Raw genomic sequence first — 17345 nt, 5'->3', positions numbered from 1 at the left:
GACCTGCTTGCTCGGGGTTCCGGGACCGAGAGAGCAAACCGCGGCGAAGCTGGTTTCCTTTCCCGGTTTGCTCTCTCGGTCCCGGAACCCCGAGCAAGCAGGTCTCCTTCCCCGCGGTTTGCTGGCTGGCTCCGGGACCGAGAGAGCAAACCGCGGCGTTCCCGGTTTGCTCTCTCGGTCCCGGAACCCCGAGCAAGCAGGTCTCCTTCCCCGCGGTTTGCTGGCTGGCTCCGGGACCGAGAGAGCAAACCGCGGCGTTCCCGGTTTGCTCTCTCGGTCCCGGAACCCCGAGTAAGCAGGTCTCCTTCCCCGCGGTTTGCTGGCTGGCTCCGGGACCGAGAGAGCAAACCGGGAAAGGAAACCAGCTTGATTACCAGAGGCTTCCTCCTTCCACGGAGGTCAAGAAAAGCGCTGGTGAGTGTCTACATTGCATTACCAGCGCTGGATCACCAGCGCTGGATCCTCTACACCCGAGACAAAACGGGAGTACGGCCAGCGCTGCAAACAGGGAGTTGCAGCGCTGGTGATGCCCTGCAGATGTGGACACTCTCAAAGTTGCAGCGCTGTAACTCCCTCACCAGCGCTGCAACTTTCTGATGTAGACAAGCCCTAAGTATTGCTACAGAAGTAAAAGACAATTGTGTTTATTATACACTTACATAGTGTTCCATAAGTATTTTCCAATTAAAGTTTTCTATTGACCAGAGCAGTGGACTGGGAGCTGGGATACTTGGTTTATTTCCTACTCTGTCATCAATTTTCTGTGTAGTAGTGGACGGCCATCTGCATGGAGGGCATGGTTATATTCCAATTTATTAAATTAAACTTAAAATTAATCTTTTTTCTGGACTTCCCAATGTACCTCGTCTTCTCTATTTTGTCATTTAGGTTGTCAAATCATCAGGGAAGTGACACTCCTTATATTTGTGTCTTGTAGGCAGCTGTAAAAATTACTGGCACACAGTAAATGCTATTAACTAGAGGAGAATGAGTGGAAAGGATGTGCTCAGTTCCTTGCTATGCAAACAAATACTTGCCTAAACGTCAACATTTAGAAATGTAACTAGAAGCTCTGTTTCATTTTTCAAAAGGGCTAGTTTTAAAATACAACTGATAAACATTCATATAAGAATTGCCACAAATGGAAGAGGTAAACCATAATGAAAATAAAACAATAAGCCAACAGGAAGTGTAGTCTAAAGAGTCATTTAAAATATTTTCATGGTGAATATTTTCTGAACCCCATCAGTCTTTTGTCTTAAACTAATTTATGAATTTTGTGTGTTTCATGTTGCCTTCAATTTGTTCCGCCTTTTATTTTATTTATTTATTTTTAAATAGAGGGGGAAGAGAAAGAGAACACAGAAGAGTCTACAATACTCTCAGGGGAAATTCCATACACATGTTTCAGTTTCTCAGTGTCTAAAATGACAATTAAATTTACAAGCCTGGTTTCAACAATCCAGCCAGCCTCACATTAGCTAGCTATTCTCTCCAAGTATGTCAATTTCATATGGGAAAGCTACCTTTCTTGAGACACAAAAAACACTCTGGAGTTTCAGGAAGATTACAGCACACCACTGGAATGTTCTGAGTTTATCTAAAATCCTGTAATAAGTCAAATAAAAGATTTTTTTCACCTCCCCTACAGCACAAGTTGCAGCTAATTTGCCTTGAAGTAAAGGGCTTCAGAGGAGTGGCTTTGAACAAAGAAACTGTCTCCAGATGGTTTTACTGAAACACCATCTGAGCATTATTATCAGGGAGATTATTCCGTTCACATTTTGACAATATCCATGCACTCTTCAGCAAGTTGAAAACTCGATGGATGCCAGTAAAAATAATGCCTTAGTATTTCTATCAGAAAACATTTGTAAGTAATGGTGTCTCTCCCTTTGCATGGTCAAAGGTGAGCCACTTAAGTTAAAAACTAACTGGGCAAAGAGAGCAGCAAGCCCTGGGGAAGGGCAGATAACAGAGAACAATACAGGGGTCCGTTACCTCCTTTGTTTATACAGCTCGCTTTTAATGGAGCTCTCAACTGAGCTACAATGATTTCTGCCTCAGAGCAAAAGTCTTTAATGCAATTTATCAGGGCTGCACTAACAGTCATTTTGCAAAGGGAGGTTATTGTTAATGGTGAAATGAAACAGAGAGGAAGGGAGGGTACCGTTTCTACAATAACTAGCAATAATCTAAATTTGCAATGATGGGAAACAATATCGTCTGAACACCATAGATTAGCTAAGATTAAAATGAGATTTTTAGAATCACAGCTTCTTTTCAAATTAGAACAGATAACACAAGTTAATTATTGCATGTGGTGAGAAGGAGCCTGAGCAGTATGCTAATGCTCCCCAAAGAGAAAAGGACAAAAGACAGCTCGCCTCCTCGGTTCTAAGATTTTCAGTGCTGTTTTTCCTCCCTGCCAAGCCTGCTGTGGGATGCTGCACCAGGTCCTCTGTCACTTACCTAAGGGCAGCAGCATGATAAGTGTCAACATAATCTGAAATAAAGAGCTCTCGATTCTTGATCACTGGATCTGTAATAACAAGCTCTCGTCCAGAGTCTGTGAAAAGAGAACAACACATTAGCTGCGGAGTCCCAAAGCATCTACCTCTGCAGATTCACAGGCATTTTGTATGTTGAAGCCTGAGGTTAATACTGTCTTGAACACATACAGTCATTGAGATGCTAAGATTATACCAACATTAAAAATATAATTTTAAAATAGGGTTTTCTGTGGCACTCACTAAAATAATATTGAGCAACTCACAAATATTAACAGATTTGTGCTCCTCATTTGATATGGAAACACTATTAGTCCCATTTTATATAAGGACTGCTGACAGGAGCTTTCCCTTTGTACCCCTTAAGAAGTGTGCAGGAAGGGAACAGCTCCTTTGTTTGGGCACAGCAGGAGAAAGGGCCTTGTCTACAGAGCAAGCACCTTCTTCTGTAACCTCTCACCCCCACCTGTTCTGTCTGTTACACAGTTTGTTCTACACAGTTTTACAAGCCGGAGTTTTCTAAAATTTTAGACATCATCATTTTGATCAATATCTGTGCACTGAAAGTCATTGGTGTCATATTGGCTGTGAAGAACATTTGTTTTCATGTTTTAAAATAGGTAGTTAAAATCCAAAATGCAACCTTGACTATCAAGCCATCAATGATGCCTTTAATAATCCCTACTTAACATAAAAATAGTTTGTATACGCACAGACGATACTACTTAATAGAAGGCATAAAGCTATGAAAAATGTGGGCTTTGGCTTTGTGCCCATATTTCCTGGGTTAGAAATTTAAACTGAACTAGTGAGAGTGAATCATTAGACTCATGCAGATTTTACTACGCCACATAAAAAAAGACCCTCCTAACATTAAAAAGAAAATATTAATCGATTTATACCATTGTATGCCAATCTATTTGGATATTTAAATATGAGTGGCAGTGTTCCACTTTTACAGCATGATTTTTTAAAATTATTATTATTGGGGGAGGAGAGGGGGATCACAATTCACCTCCAAAGGTTTTCAGTGTTTTTGAAGCTGCCCCAAGGAAATTTCCAGCTCAGAAGTCTGAAATCAAGTTTTATGGCTCTCTTGAAGCCCAGGCAAAAATGATCCTGGAAGATTTAAGAATTTCTGTCTCTGCCACTATTAGGAAGATCAGCGGTTTATTATTGTGCAGCTGGGATGGGACATCAGAGGATGGAGCGCTCGACAATTGCCCTGTTCTGTTCATTCCCTCTGAAGCATCTGGCACCGGCCGCTGTCGGAAGACAGGACACTGGGCTACATGGACCATTGGTCTGACCCAGTGTGGCTATTCCTATTTAGTCCAAAAAACGGTGGGTGGAAGAGAGGGGAAAGAGTCAGTTAGCAATGCTCCCAGTGAAACCCTAACTGTCGTACTATGTGACAGTGAGTACTAACACACGTCAGAATAAGGCTAAATAATCACTCCGCGGCAAGAATTTAGATCTAATACAGTATGTCAGAGGCATCCAAGAGTAAAAGGGGCTACATGATTTATCCTTAACGCAACTTGATCTCATAAATGTTAATTTGTATAGTCCAAAAAAACCTCAAGGGATGTCAATAACTTGACCCATCTGCTGTCTCCAAGTACAACATTAATACATACAGTATAGTAAATCATCATAACTGAAATGCAGCAGATTATAGCTATGGTTAGGGCCCATATGCTGCTAAAATGAACCCAGGCATAGATATTAAAGGACTTCATCTGCATTCTGTCTGGTTCACACTGACAATTCTTATCTCACATCCCTATGCAAAAACACTGATCTTGTTTTCCACAGACTAGTAAGCACCCCTTGACGCTAGTAAATGTTCATGTAAAAGCAAGTTAAGACTGACACTACAGAGTATGACTCACCGTTCTCGTTGTGTCGGTCCTGAACCAAATGCTGGTAGACTGAATCTGGGACTTCCGACTGGCGATAGTACCATTTGACATTCATAAGGAGATGGTCCCGTTTGCTCTGAAAGAGAAGGTCTAAGGCATTACTGAAAAGGAACTGAGATCATGGCTGCCACACTCACCTTCCAAAGCATAGAACTCAAGTACCACTGAACAAAATCTGAGGTAAGGAGAATCAAAAGCAGAAAAATATTAATATAATGTAAAAAACCGCAAGGACAGTGATATTTGTAGCACAGGAGGCTTTCATCCTTAATAAGACTAAAGAGAACAAGTGACATCCACTTCCATGCAACGTTAGCTGTGCTTGCTTGACCAGCCAACACCAACCCTGGAAGTAAGGAGTCAGCAGCATCCTTGGGCTCTCACTTCCCTCAAGCAATCTTCTCACCCATCAACTTCCAACAAATCCAAAGTAATGTTAGCCAGATACAGAGGAGCTGCAATCAGCTCCTTCCTGGCAGCAAAAAGAATAGAAACTCAATGGGGCCATTTTTGGACAGCAGACTTCTCACAAGCCTTCCCAATGAGACACTGCTTTGCCCATCATGTTGAGGGCTCTTTGTTACATTCCTGTTTGGCACCAAAGATGTCACACTTTAAACCCAACATTTGCAGGCTCTGGATATTCAAGTTCTTTATAAGGGGATAGACTGAGGCTCACCAGAGAATCTAACCACTGACTTGCTATGTCTATATTTATGAATCCAGCCCCAGTTACCAACTTCTCAACCGGAAGTTAAAATGTAAATACCTCTCACCAAGAGAATAATTTGTAGATAAAGAAAATTATGACATATATAGAATCTTTGCTTTAATGTGTCTCTGAATCCCTCAATAGCCAATTCTTGCTGCTACTCCAGAACACTTAAGAGAACAGAGGAAGGCCTAAAGGGAAATTAACATTCCTTCAGAATGAGGCAACTGCAAGCATAGAACGTTTATTTTTTACATTGCAATTCTCCTACCAGTTCCAAGACCACCCTTAAAATATTTAAATTTAGATTAAAAATATTTATGGATTGTTTAGTCTACATTCTTGCTGTTCCTCCTCCCCTTTAGCCTGTTATAACAATGTCTATTATTCTTGTTTAATCAAAAACCACGCAGAACTTGCAATTAAACACTGCTCTTTAAGCCTCTAGTTAAAAAACACATGTAGTACCATAGAAGGGCCAGCTAGTGGCAGCATTGTGTCAAAAAAGGTCTCCAAACACTATTACTACCATGTGTCTGTATAAAAACAGCTCAGAAAAACAAACTGCAATGAAAATGTGCCCAAGCTTTAGAGAAGAATCTGCGCTTCTGTTAAAGATTTAGAGAAATAACGTAAAAGATAAATGACTTGTCTGATGTGCCAGGTTCACTGGCTACCATCACCATCTCTGAAAGTACCTTAAGTCAGCCCAATCTTTTTAAATCTCAGAGACATTTCATAGACAGAAAGGATAACTGTGGGTATAAAGGTTTTGTTCTCCTCTTAATGCAAGTGCATAAATTCTCTTAATGGTAATGAGTTACAAGCAAGTAGTGAGGGAAAGAAAGCTTACCAGCCAGTCACTGCAGTTCTTTGGAAGAGTTGCCTCTGCATATTCCTAGGTGGGGAAATGTGCTCTCCCAGCACTGCAAACCTTTAGAAACTCTAGGAAAGCAGCGCTTCCTGTTTCCTCACCACCACTCCTCACAACACCAAAAGCTCAGAGTAGAGGTCACAAGAGGCCACATGGTCTCTAACCACCTCAGTTCCTTCGATTAAACTCCAACGTCCTGCAGAAAGTAGAACTCCCAGGATAAGAGGGAAGGTGCATGGGGAGCATGAAGATGCAGAACAAGAACGAACAAGACTACAACGTCCTTGAGGTGACCTCTCCATGTTCCCATTTGTAGGGTCTAGCAAGCACCACAACTCCCAAGAAGGAGGCATGAGGATTTTAATTAAACAAAGATTGCAGAACTGCTCTCCCAAACCAAACCTCCACTACAGATGCCCAGGCAAGAGAAGAGTGCTGAGTAAATATGAGAAAAGAGCTTCAGGTAGGAGGCCTACAGATTTCTACAATGATAATGTTATGAAGGCAGGCTCTCAATGCCATCTTAGCCCTGGCAGAGTGAGCTCTAACAACCTGAGATACTGACACCATAGAAAATGCATAATGTGCCAATGCACCACCTAATCTGGTTAGGTATGAACTGATTGCAGAAGCAAACACTTCTGATGATTTCCCAAATACCTTAGGACAATCCAAAATCAAAACTCAAAGTCCTCTGAATATCTAGCATAGGTAGGCTAGTTTCCCACTGGGAAGGTAGTTTGGGGAAATTAGTGGTCCGCTTTGAGTGGAAAACTAGATGCTACTTAAGGTAAAAAAATTTGGATGGAATAAAGGAGAACCTTCTCCTCTATGGAAGACCATGAATGTGTTTGCAGAGGGAGAGAACAGCCACCAAAGCCTGCAACTCACTTTTCTGGCAGATCTAACTGATTGAAAATGCTGTTGTGAGAGAGACAGAAGACAGAGAATTCAAAAGGTGCCTCCATTAACTGTGTCTCAGCCCCAATGAGATCTCACATGGAACAGGTTTTCTGACTGGTGGAGATATTAAACAGTCCTTTGAAGGATTCTGCAACAGTCGGATGGCTGACGATTTTACAGTTGTCATTTGGTAATGCAGGTAAGTGCTCTCTGATTGAGGACAAGGACAGGCTGAAACAAGATACCTTGGGAATAACATGTAGTTCAAAATCAATTAAACGAGGGCAGAAAATGGAGACAGGCTATTTGCTGCCCACAGAGAAAACTGTTTCCATCTGGGGGAAACAACACTTCAGCATGAAAGCTTCTCTTGGATTGCAGCAAGACAAGCCACACTCTTGCAGAACATACTAAATCATAAATAGTCAGTGTCTCACGAGCCAAGCTACGAGGTGAAAAGACTGCAGACTGAGAAGTAGAATGGATTAGAACTCAGACTATCTAGTGACGGTACTTGTGAGAGCCAGGAGTTCCAAATATTACTCTCATCCAGCCCAAGCTGGAATGATAAGAATGAACTAGGCACCTTGTCCTGTGAGAGAGGGAGAGAGAGAGATCGATCTTCGCCTACTGGACAAGATGATCCAACTGCTTCACAGACTGCTCCCGCTCATGTAGTCTGCAACTTAACTTGCCCAAGGACCTGCTTTCTTTGCCAGCAAGGCAGAAGAGCCACAGGATTAGTTCAATGAGTCAGACAAGTGTCAGAGGTCCATCTCCTCCCAACACAATGAATATCAGAGAACCTCCTGTTTGTTAAGAGATATTTGTCCATCACCATTTGTATATGTGGTCTCTGAATAAAGATAAAGCAAATGTGAAAGCCTGTCATAGGGCCCACAGCTCTATAACTTGATAAGGAATTTGTCTGCTTATGGATTCCAGCCACCACTTTCTCACTTGTGAGTGAGTACACAGCCTAGAATGGAGACATCTAGGATGGCTTCTGATGGAAGTACACTGTCCTTTAGTCTCCAATAAAGACAACAGTGAAGGTGCCTTCATGTCTCCTACGTTCAGAGGGCAATTTATTGCCAGCCCATGAGATCCAAAAAACCTCACTCCTGAGGGTTTGCCTTCAAGACGGTCGTGGCGTGGCAAGTGTTGAAAAACCCTTCAGCGGAAGAGCTCAGATGCAAGGGTATCAGTAAAGATTTTCTTCTATCTATGACCTAAGTAGTGGCCCAGAGATTCCCTCTAGGTCTTAACAAGTGCAAGCATAAATCAGCTAATTGTCCAAGTATGCATACACACACATTCCCTGGTGCCCTAGGAATGCTGCCACCATGGTAAAACCCTTCGTAAGCACTGCCTAGAAGCTACAATTCCTCTGTCACAACAGCTACCCAGGTAAGCCTCTAATGCCACCCTGGAGGGTGCAGAAGCCAATCCTGACAGCACCTGGAACAGGGAGTCCTAATCAGGAGTTACATCTTCCAGATCTGACGGAGAAGCACCACTGAATCACATCAGTACAGAACTGGAACTTAGCTAATGACAGAAGTGAGTCAGCCTGGAGAGAACCACATCACCAGAGATGGAGAGCTTGACAGAGTTCTACGGACACCTAAACAAATACTTTGCCTCAGTTTTTAAATGAGGCTAAGGGGCAGTGGCAGGATGGCTAATGACAACGAGGATATGGAGACAGAAATTACCACATCCGAGGGAAGTCAAACTCAAACAGCTTAATAGGACTAAATTGGGGGGCCTGGATAATCTCTATCTTAGAATATTAAAGGAACTGGCACATGAAATTGCAAACCCAATAGCAAGGAGATCGTAAACCTGGAGATCATACCCTATGACCGGAGAATTACAAATACAGTTCCTAGTTTTAAGAAAGGGGAAAAATGTGATCCAGGAAATGTGACCTCTATTGAATGCTAGGTCTTGGAACAAATTTTGAAAGAGAGAAAGTAGTTAAGGACATAGAGGTGAATGGTAACTGGGATAAAATACAACATGGTTTCACAAAAGGTAGATCGTGCCACACCAGCCTGAAATCCTTTTCGGAGAATTGTTCAAGACAAAGGAAATGCAGTAGGTCTAATTTACCTGGATTTCAGGAAGGCATCTGATACAGTTCCACACTGGAAATTATTAGTTAAATCAGAGAAGATGGGGATTAATATGACAGTTGAAAGGTGGATAAGAAACTGGTTAATAAACGGGTGACTACAATGGATCATACTGAAAAAAACTGTCAGGCTGGAGGGAGGTTACTAGTGGAGTGCCTCAGGGATTAGTCTTGTGAACAATTTTATTTAACATTTGTATTACTGACCCTGGCACAAAATGTGAGAGTGTGCTAATAAAATTTGCGGATGACACAAGGTTAGTAAATAGCCAATACTGAGGAGGACTGGAATACCATACAAGAAAATCCGGATGACTTTGTAAACTAGAGTAATAGAAATGGGATGAAATTTAATAGTGCAAAGTCATGCATTTAGGATTAACAACAAGAAATTTTGCTATAAGCTGGGGACATCTCAGTTGGAAGTGACAGAGGAGAAGAAAGATCTGGCTGTATTGGTTGATCACAGGATGACTATGAGCTGCTATGGTGATGCAGCCGTGAAAAAGGCAAATGCAGTCCTAGGATGCATAAGGCAAGGTATTTCCAGGGAAGTGTTAGTACCATCATACAAGACACTGGTGAGACTTCATCTGGAATACTGTGTGCAATTCTGGTCTCCCATGTTTAAGAAAGTATCAGGGAGTAGCCATGTTAGTCTGTATCCACAAAAACAAGGAGTCCGGTGGCACCTTAAAGACTAACAGATTTACTTGGGCATAAGCTTTCATTGGTTAAAAAACCCACTTCTTCAGATGCATGTTTGTCATAACTAGAAAGGAAGGGTAACAACCCTCCTGTAGACAATACTATAAAATCCCTCCTGGCCAGAGGCATCAACATCCTTTTACCTATAAAGGGTTAAGTAGCTCAGGTAACCTGGCTGACACCTGACCCAAAGGACCAATAAGGGGGACAAGATACTTTCAAATCTTGGGTGAGGGAGGAGGCTTTTGTTTGTGCTCTTTTTTTGGGGGGTGTTCGCTCTTGGGACTAAGAGGGACCAGACATCAATCCAGGCTCTCCAACTCTTTCTGAACCAGTCTCTCATATTTCAAACTTGTAAGTAACAGCCAGGCAAGGCGTGTTAGTTTTATCTTTGTTTTCTCAACTTGTAAATGTTCTTTTTGCTAGAGGGTTTACCTCTATTTGCTGTAACTTTGAACCTAAAGCTAGAGGGGATTCCCCTGGGCTCTTTGAATCTGATTACCCTGTAAAGTTATTTTCCATCCTGATTTTACAGAGATGAAGTTTACCTTTTCTTTTAATAAAGTTCTTCTTTTAAGAACCTGATTAATTTTTCAGTGTTTTAAGATCCAAGGGTTAGGATCTGTGTTCACCAGGACTAATTGGTGAGGGGATTACCCAGGCTTCCCAGGGAAAGGGGTGTAGGGGTTTGGGGAGGATATTTCTCAAGCCTACCCAGGAAAAGGGGTGTAAGGGCTTGGGGAGGATATTTTGGGGGAAGAGGAACTCCAAGTGGTCTTTTCTCTGTTTCTTGTTAAAGCGCTTGGTGGTGGCAGAGAACCAGGTTTTAACCTAAGCTGGTAAAAAAAGCTTAAGGGGCTTTCATGTGGGTCCCCACATCTGTACCCTAGAGTTCAGAGTGGGGAAGAAACCTTAACAATGTTTAAGAAAGATTCGTTCAAACTGGAACCGGTGCAGAGAAGGACTACTAGGGTGATCCAAGAAATGGAAAACCAACTTTATGAGAGGAGAGTCAAAGAGCTCGGCTTGTTTAGCCTACTCAAGAAAAGGCTTAGGGGGAATAGGATTGCTCTCTATACATTCATCAGAGGAGTGAAGTTCTGGAACAGCCTTCCAAGGGGAACGGTGGTGGCAAAAAAAATTGACTGACTTTAAGACTGAGTTTGATAAGTTTATGGAGGGGATGGTATGATAGGACTGCCTACCATGGCTTGTGGGCCATCGGCAACTGCCAGTAGCAAAAATCCCCAACTGCTGGAGACAGGACACTAGATGGCAAGGGCACAGTTATTACAGAGAATTCTTTCCCAGGTATCTGCCTGGCAGGTCTTACCCATATGATCAGAGTCCAACTGACACCATATATGGAGTCGGAAAGGAATTTTGCCATGGGTCAGATTGGGAGAGGCCCCCTCACCTGAGGGGGGAGGTCCTTCCTCTGAAGCATGGGGCACAGGTCACTTGCAGGTTGAAACTCGTGTAAATGGCGGATTCCCTGTAACTTGAAGTCTTTAAATCATGAATTGAAGACTTCAGTAACTCAGCCAGAGGTTAGGTGTCTATTTCAGGAGTGGGTGAGGTTCTGTGGCCTGCAATATGCAGGCAGGCAGACTAGATGATCACAATGCTCCATTCTGACCTTAAAGTCTATGGGCTTGTCTACATCACAAAGTTGCAGTGCTGGTGAGGGGGTTACAGCGCTGCAACTTAGGAGGTGTACACATCTGCAGGGCATCACCAGCACTGCAACTCCCTGTTTGCAGCGCTGGCCGTACTCCCGTTTTGTCTCGGGTGTAGAGGATCCAGCGCTGGTGATCCAGTGCTGGTAATCAAGTGTAGACACTTACCAGCGCTTTTCTTGACCTCCGTGGAATAAGCAGGTATCCCAGCATACCTGAGGAAGCCTCTCTGGTAATCAAGCAGGTCTCCTTCCCCGGTTTGCTCTTGCGTTCCCCGAACCCCCGAGCAAGCAGGTTTCCTTCCCTGCAGTTTGCAGGGGGGTTCGGGGAACGCGAGAGCAAACCGCGGGGAAGCTGGTCTCCTTCCCCGGTTTGCTCTCGCGTTCCCCGAACCCCCGTGCAAGCAGGTCTCCTTCCCTGCGGTTTGCTCTCGCGTTCCCCGAACCCCCGAGCAAGCAGGTCTCCTTCCCTGCGGTTTGCAGGGGGGTTCGGGGAACGCGAGAGCAAACCGCGGGGAAGCTGGTCTCCTTCCCGGGTTTGCTCTCGCGTTCCCCGAACCCCTGAGCAAGCAGGTCTCCTTCCCTGCGGTTTGCAGGGGGGTTCGGGGAACACGAGAGCAAACCGCGGGGAAGCTGGTCTCCTTCCCGGTTTGCTCTCACGTTCCCCGAACCCCCCTTGAAGCCGCCCAACAGCGCTGCAGTGTGGCCACATCTAACACCACTTGCAGCGCTGGTTGCTGTAAGTGTGGCCACTCTGCAGCACTGGCCCTATACAGCTGTACTAATACAGCTGTAACAACCAGCGCTGCAAAATTGTAGATGTAGACATACCCTATGAGTCTGGTATTACAGGAAGAGCTGGAGGCAAGTTTGGCACCAAGTAAGCGAGAAACAAGACCTCTGATCTGCCTATCCATTCCAGGTAGTCACAGCAACATTTATTCTTCCTTGTCTCCAACAACACCAAGTCCCCCAGTGCAAAGAACCAACCAAACTCAGCAACCTCTTACCCTTATGTTTGAGGGACACAAAAGCAGAACTAAGTACTAATGAATGCTGAGTATCAGTAAGAGGCTAGATCCAAGGAGAGTTTGACACCAATTAGATGAAGTCTTCCCATGTAGACAGACAGACTGTGGCCCCAAGGAAATCATACCAGCTAATTCCTATCTGGAAAGTGGCACCATCTAAGTTTCTGGCACCTCAGCACCACCAGATTGACAGGAGCCTGGTTCCCATTCAATTGCACATCCATTCTGGAAGTGGCAGTGAGTTTTCCTTTTAATTGGTACCCAAGGTATGTGGTAGTTCTGGCACTGATGACTTCTGCTCTCTATCCCCTCACTTCCCAGACAGGAACAGAAACCCGAACAAAGGATGGATCTGGGCACTTCCTGGCTCATAGGCCTCCCTCAAGAGGTAGGCTTGGAATCCAGTGTGCTTATACTTTTGTGCTGAAACTGGACCACCAGACTGAACCACCACCAAGGAAGAGCTTTCCCAAAGGCACCGGAGGCAGACATATGAGTATCTAGGAAGATGGAGGGGCCTGAAATATGCAATTTAAACCTAGTATGTGTTAGTTGGATGGGACGTGATGTCCAAAACCAAAAGCCAGAGGTGGACCAGGAATGTGAACTGTGATTACCTACAATTACTGTTCTAAAATGTAGCTAAATTATTAAGAGTTTGAACTGTAACAGAAAATCAACAGGAGAGTTTAGGGCAAAAAACCCTATGCCACACACACATGATTTTCCAGGCACACAGCAAAGCTCACCATGGAAAAGAAGAAAATAAAGCAGTTGAGTGTATGGCCTCGTATAACCTCAGTTCTGACCATTTAGTGCCATGAGGGGATACTGCTGCAATCCCAAAGGGCACTGCTTTCCTGGAAACCTGGAAAACCAAAGCTTAGCAGCACTGTAGGAGGAGGCATCCCACAAGTGGGGATATGGAGAGGCCACTTTTTGTTTGTTTGTTGTGTTGGGTTTTTTTTTGATAATTTCTTAAAGGTCCACTACACTTTATCAAGTTAAAGACAGACTTGTGGCTAACGGAGAGAACTAGGAGATTTGGGCTCCATTCTAGTTTCTGCCATGGATCTCCTGTACAACCATGGGCAGATTACTTAATGTCTCTCTGTCCCTCAGTTCTCTGATCCATAAAATAGAGTCAATAGTACTTACTTCTCTAGCAGGGGTGTGGAGGGTTAATTCATTAATATTTATAAAGAACCCCAAGATCCTTGGATACAGAATTGGACACGGGTCACTTGCAGGTTTAAACTAGTGTAAATGGTGGATTCTCTGTAATGTGAAGTCTTTAAATCATGATTTGAGGACGTCAGTAACTCAGTCAGAGGTTACAGGTCTATTACAGGAGTGGATGGGCGAGGTTCTGTGGCCTGCAATGTGCAGGACGGCAGACTAGATTATTATAATAGCCCCTTCTGACCTTAAAGTCTATGAGAAGGTGCTATTAGAAGGTCAAAGTACAATATAAATAAACCTTATTTTAAGACATGTTGCTCGTTGTCTGTTATTTTGGTAGGAAGTAAATCCATGGTTTCATGTAAAGCCTTATTCCCGCTGCTCACAGTCTGCCCACTCCCTGGGTTCATCTTACTTCACCTTCTAATTTGAAAATGACTAGCAGCAGAACTAAGCAAATGGTAGAGATTTGGGTAGAGATGCAGGGAGGGAGAAATCCCCATTTAGACAGCAATTAATTTTGGCAGTCTTTTTACACATAGAAAGCCAGAAGTCTTAAATATTTGGCTTCATACTGAGTGCCTGTGGCAACCCTAACAGTAACACGAGCTAGCAGATATTCCAGTTCTGTTTAAACTGGAAAATACTTGCCAATACCATCTACTGGTGTTATTTTCACTCCAGGCCCACTAATCTCTCTTTTATTTTTAGATTTTACTTTTTCCCTACAATCCACACCTCCAAATTTAATAAAACAAACGTATGTCTGCATCGCATCCCCTTGCCAGTTTCACACGACTCATCAATTTCAACAAAAAGTGGCACAGAGATCCAGGTCAGCAAGAATTATGCACAGGAGGTAGCAATCTCCAACCCCTTTGATGCAGCATTTGAAGAGACTCTGGAAAAGGTGTACTGACTCAGTGGGCTTGATTTAAAGAAAAAAAGTAACCCCCTAAATTGAAAGCTTTGATTGTAGCTTTTAATTTTTCTTATTGTTGGCTTTGCAATAATAATAAAAAGGGAAAATATTTCACGGGGGGGGAGGGTGCAACTATGGGCTGAGTAGCAAGATTCATTTAGATTTCCCTATTACACAAAGAGCACCTAGCAGAGTTTACATGGTAGTGGCCTGAACTCAGAATATATTTGCCATGTGGTCTTAGCCATGTACCTATGAAATACTTGGAAATGAATCCAACAAAAGAGCCCACCTGTTACAAAATTAGAAGACCACTATACTGCCAAGTTACCTGAACAGTGCAGAGCCTGTATTTCAGACAGACAGTGTAACATGTAAGGAAACACTCTCTTAAAATAAATAAATGAGTCATTTAAACATGCATTTCTTGGGCTGACGGCATGGGGCTTTTAATTAATGCACAATGAGGTTAATCAAGCTGATCTCAAGGAATCTCACCTTTTTACTGAGGGGAGTAACCCAGACTTAAAAATCAAAATTATGTTAACAATGAAACTTTTAAAATTAGTTAGAGGAAGGAATGATGCCTACCAAAGGAGAGCACAATCATGAACAGAGGTTACTGTGGGGTTATCCCCTTAAAGTAATTAAACAGTTTTACTTAAAAAAAAAAAACAAAAACGCAACGGTGTCTTCAAAGGATACTGCTAGGGTTAATTGAACAAAAAGTTGCCCTACACTGAACTCTGCCACTAGATTTCAGGAACAGTACTGACTGCTTTAGATTGATAGTTCCAATTATAGTCCTGAAGAGGTAAATAAGAAAGGGGGAAAAAATTAGAGGGGCTTTTATAACATAGAAAAAAAAAGTTTTTCTTCTCTGTTTTTATCCTTTCTATGAAGTTCAGAGGCACAAATAATATACTTTTTGAACTTCGCAACTGGGGTGGGGAAGAAGGTGGAATTAAATATTTCGTTGCATAAGCAGAGTTTCAAAGCTCTGTGGATAATCACATTCGCAGACATCTTTTGGGGTATGGAAACAAAGCACTAATTTCCTGTGCTTTGTACCCCTAAAAGGAGAATTACAGCAGTAAAACGGGCACTTGAAATGGAATTTAAAAGAAAGAACAGGGTAGAAACTCTGCCAGCTGACTAACCCGTCAGCCAGACGAGAACTGAGTGTACAGACACCATGTTTCAAAATGGATGGGGAAAATTTACTCCAAAATGCTGACTTGTTCCTTCTTCTGCATCATGCAGTGCACCTACATGGCAGGACAAGGGCTGCAAGCAGAATTCAGAAACAACAAAACACATTGTTATTTACAATCGAGATGTGCAAATAATTAGTTATATATAAATCCCTAGACAGATGATGCAACTAAAAATATGCTGACATACTAATCTGCTGCAATCTTTGTTCCACCAATATCAAAGTATTTTTCAAATCAGAGCTACCCTTTAAGGTCTCTTGTTACAGTGATTGCGCTTTTGTCCGATTAATTTAAAAGCATAATCTTGAAAACTGTTCTGAATGTCTACTCTCCAGCAGGGAATTTTTTTTTAAATCTGATCTTCCAATCTCACTGAAAATATAAAATGTCTATGAGAATCTTGTTCCTTACAATTATATCAGTTTTGCAACAAAATTCCTAGACATACTGTACTGCATGCCACGTTTCCAAGTCAAACTATCGTCAGTTACAGAGTAGATTGTACCACGCTGTCTGAAGACGCCAACTTTTGTGACAGCCTTTTTTTTTTTTTTTTTTTTTAGGAAGCATGTGCACACACCAGAACAAATGTCCTCTTGTTAACGAAGTGTGACATAGATCTTTTAAAGATAGTCATACGAAAGCTACAGACAGGCAGATCTTTATGAAATTCAGAACTAGCATGAATCCTGAGAATGGCAACTCTTTTTAAGTTTCGTTTTATTGAATTTAGAAGGTTCTCTTTGCCCTTTAGGTTCTCTCTTTCACTATATAAAAATTTTATCAACTACTGCTGGAATATTTCAAAATAAAAGAGCACGTAGGTTTTTCCAACCACAGATACCGAAAATAAAGACTATACCTGGCTTGTAAATAAAACATGTTACTGTTAACCAGTTTGCAACACAAACACTTAATCCATTTCCATGTGAAATAAATTATCCCTTTATTCTGGAGTATGAACTACAATTCTAAATAGTCTATAAAAGTGGCACAAGTATCTTTTGGGTTCAATTAAATTCATTTGACAAGTCAAAAATAGCGAGCCTCTTTTTTTTTTTCAACATAGATGTTTTTTAAAACCTAGCTATTGCATGTTAATATTCAAATCTCTTGTAAAGCTTTCACAGGGTCAGAATATCTTACCAGGGGTATGATTAACAAATTGTGCAAATGGTCACAGATGTCCCACAGATCCTCTCCAAGTGGTTTAAGCAGTTTCTCTCATTACTTGCCCTATTTAGTTACTATGTTAAATCACAAGTAGCTTTGGAAGCAATGTACAGTACATTGGAGATGACAGATGGACATGCTGGATTCAGTGAGCAGTAGCTATTTCAAAGCAGCAAACTGGAAGGTGGAAAACAAGGAAAAGAAAAATCTCTCCCTCCTTTAAAATTGCTATTCAGAGCTGAAATCCTTTACACCAAAAGATCAACTGATATATTCTAGAGTAAGAGATGTTAACATATGAATTTAGATGTTTAAAAATAACCTCTCCCTTTAAAAGAAACACTTTACATGCTGCAATGTGCAGACGGTC

The 17345-nt window shown here is 42.3% G+C and overlaps 1 protein-coding gene across 6 annotated transcripts in view; it reads right to left on the bottom strand.

The window, feature by feature from the left end:
• Positions 1-17345, bottom strand: part of RERE (arginine-glutamic acid dipeptide repeats) — a 402767-nt gene that overhangs the window by 175635 nt on the left and 209787 nt on the right. For all 6 annotated transcript variants that reach the window (XM_030538001.1, XM_030538000.1, XM_030538003.1 and 3 more), the window contains 2 exons: positions 4406-4511; positions 2473-2569 (listed from right to left, as the gene is read on the bottom strand). In XM_030538001.1, coding sequence (XP_030393861.1) covers positions 2473-2569; positions 4406-4511 — 203 coding nt within the window. The remainder of the gene's footprint in view (positions 1-2472; positions 2570-4405; positions 4512-17345) is intronic.

This window comes from Gopherus evgoodei, chromosome 18 (genome assembly GCF_007399415.2).
Source record: "Gopherus evgoodei ecotype Sinaloan lineage chromosome 18, rGopEvg1_v1.p, whole genome shotgun sequence".
In the NCBI taxonomy this organism is placed as follows: domain Eukaryota; kingdom Metazoa; phylum Chordata; order Testudines; family Testudinidae; genus Gopherus; species Gopherus evgoodei.
This window is presented reverse-complemented; position numbering and strand designations above follow the sequence as displayed.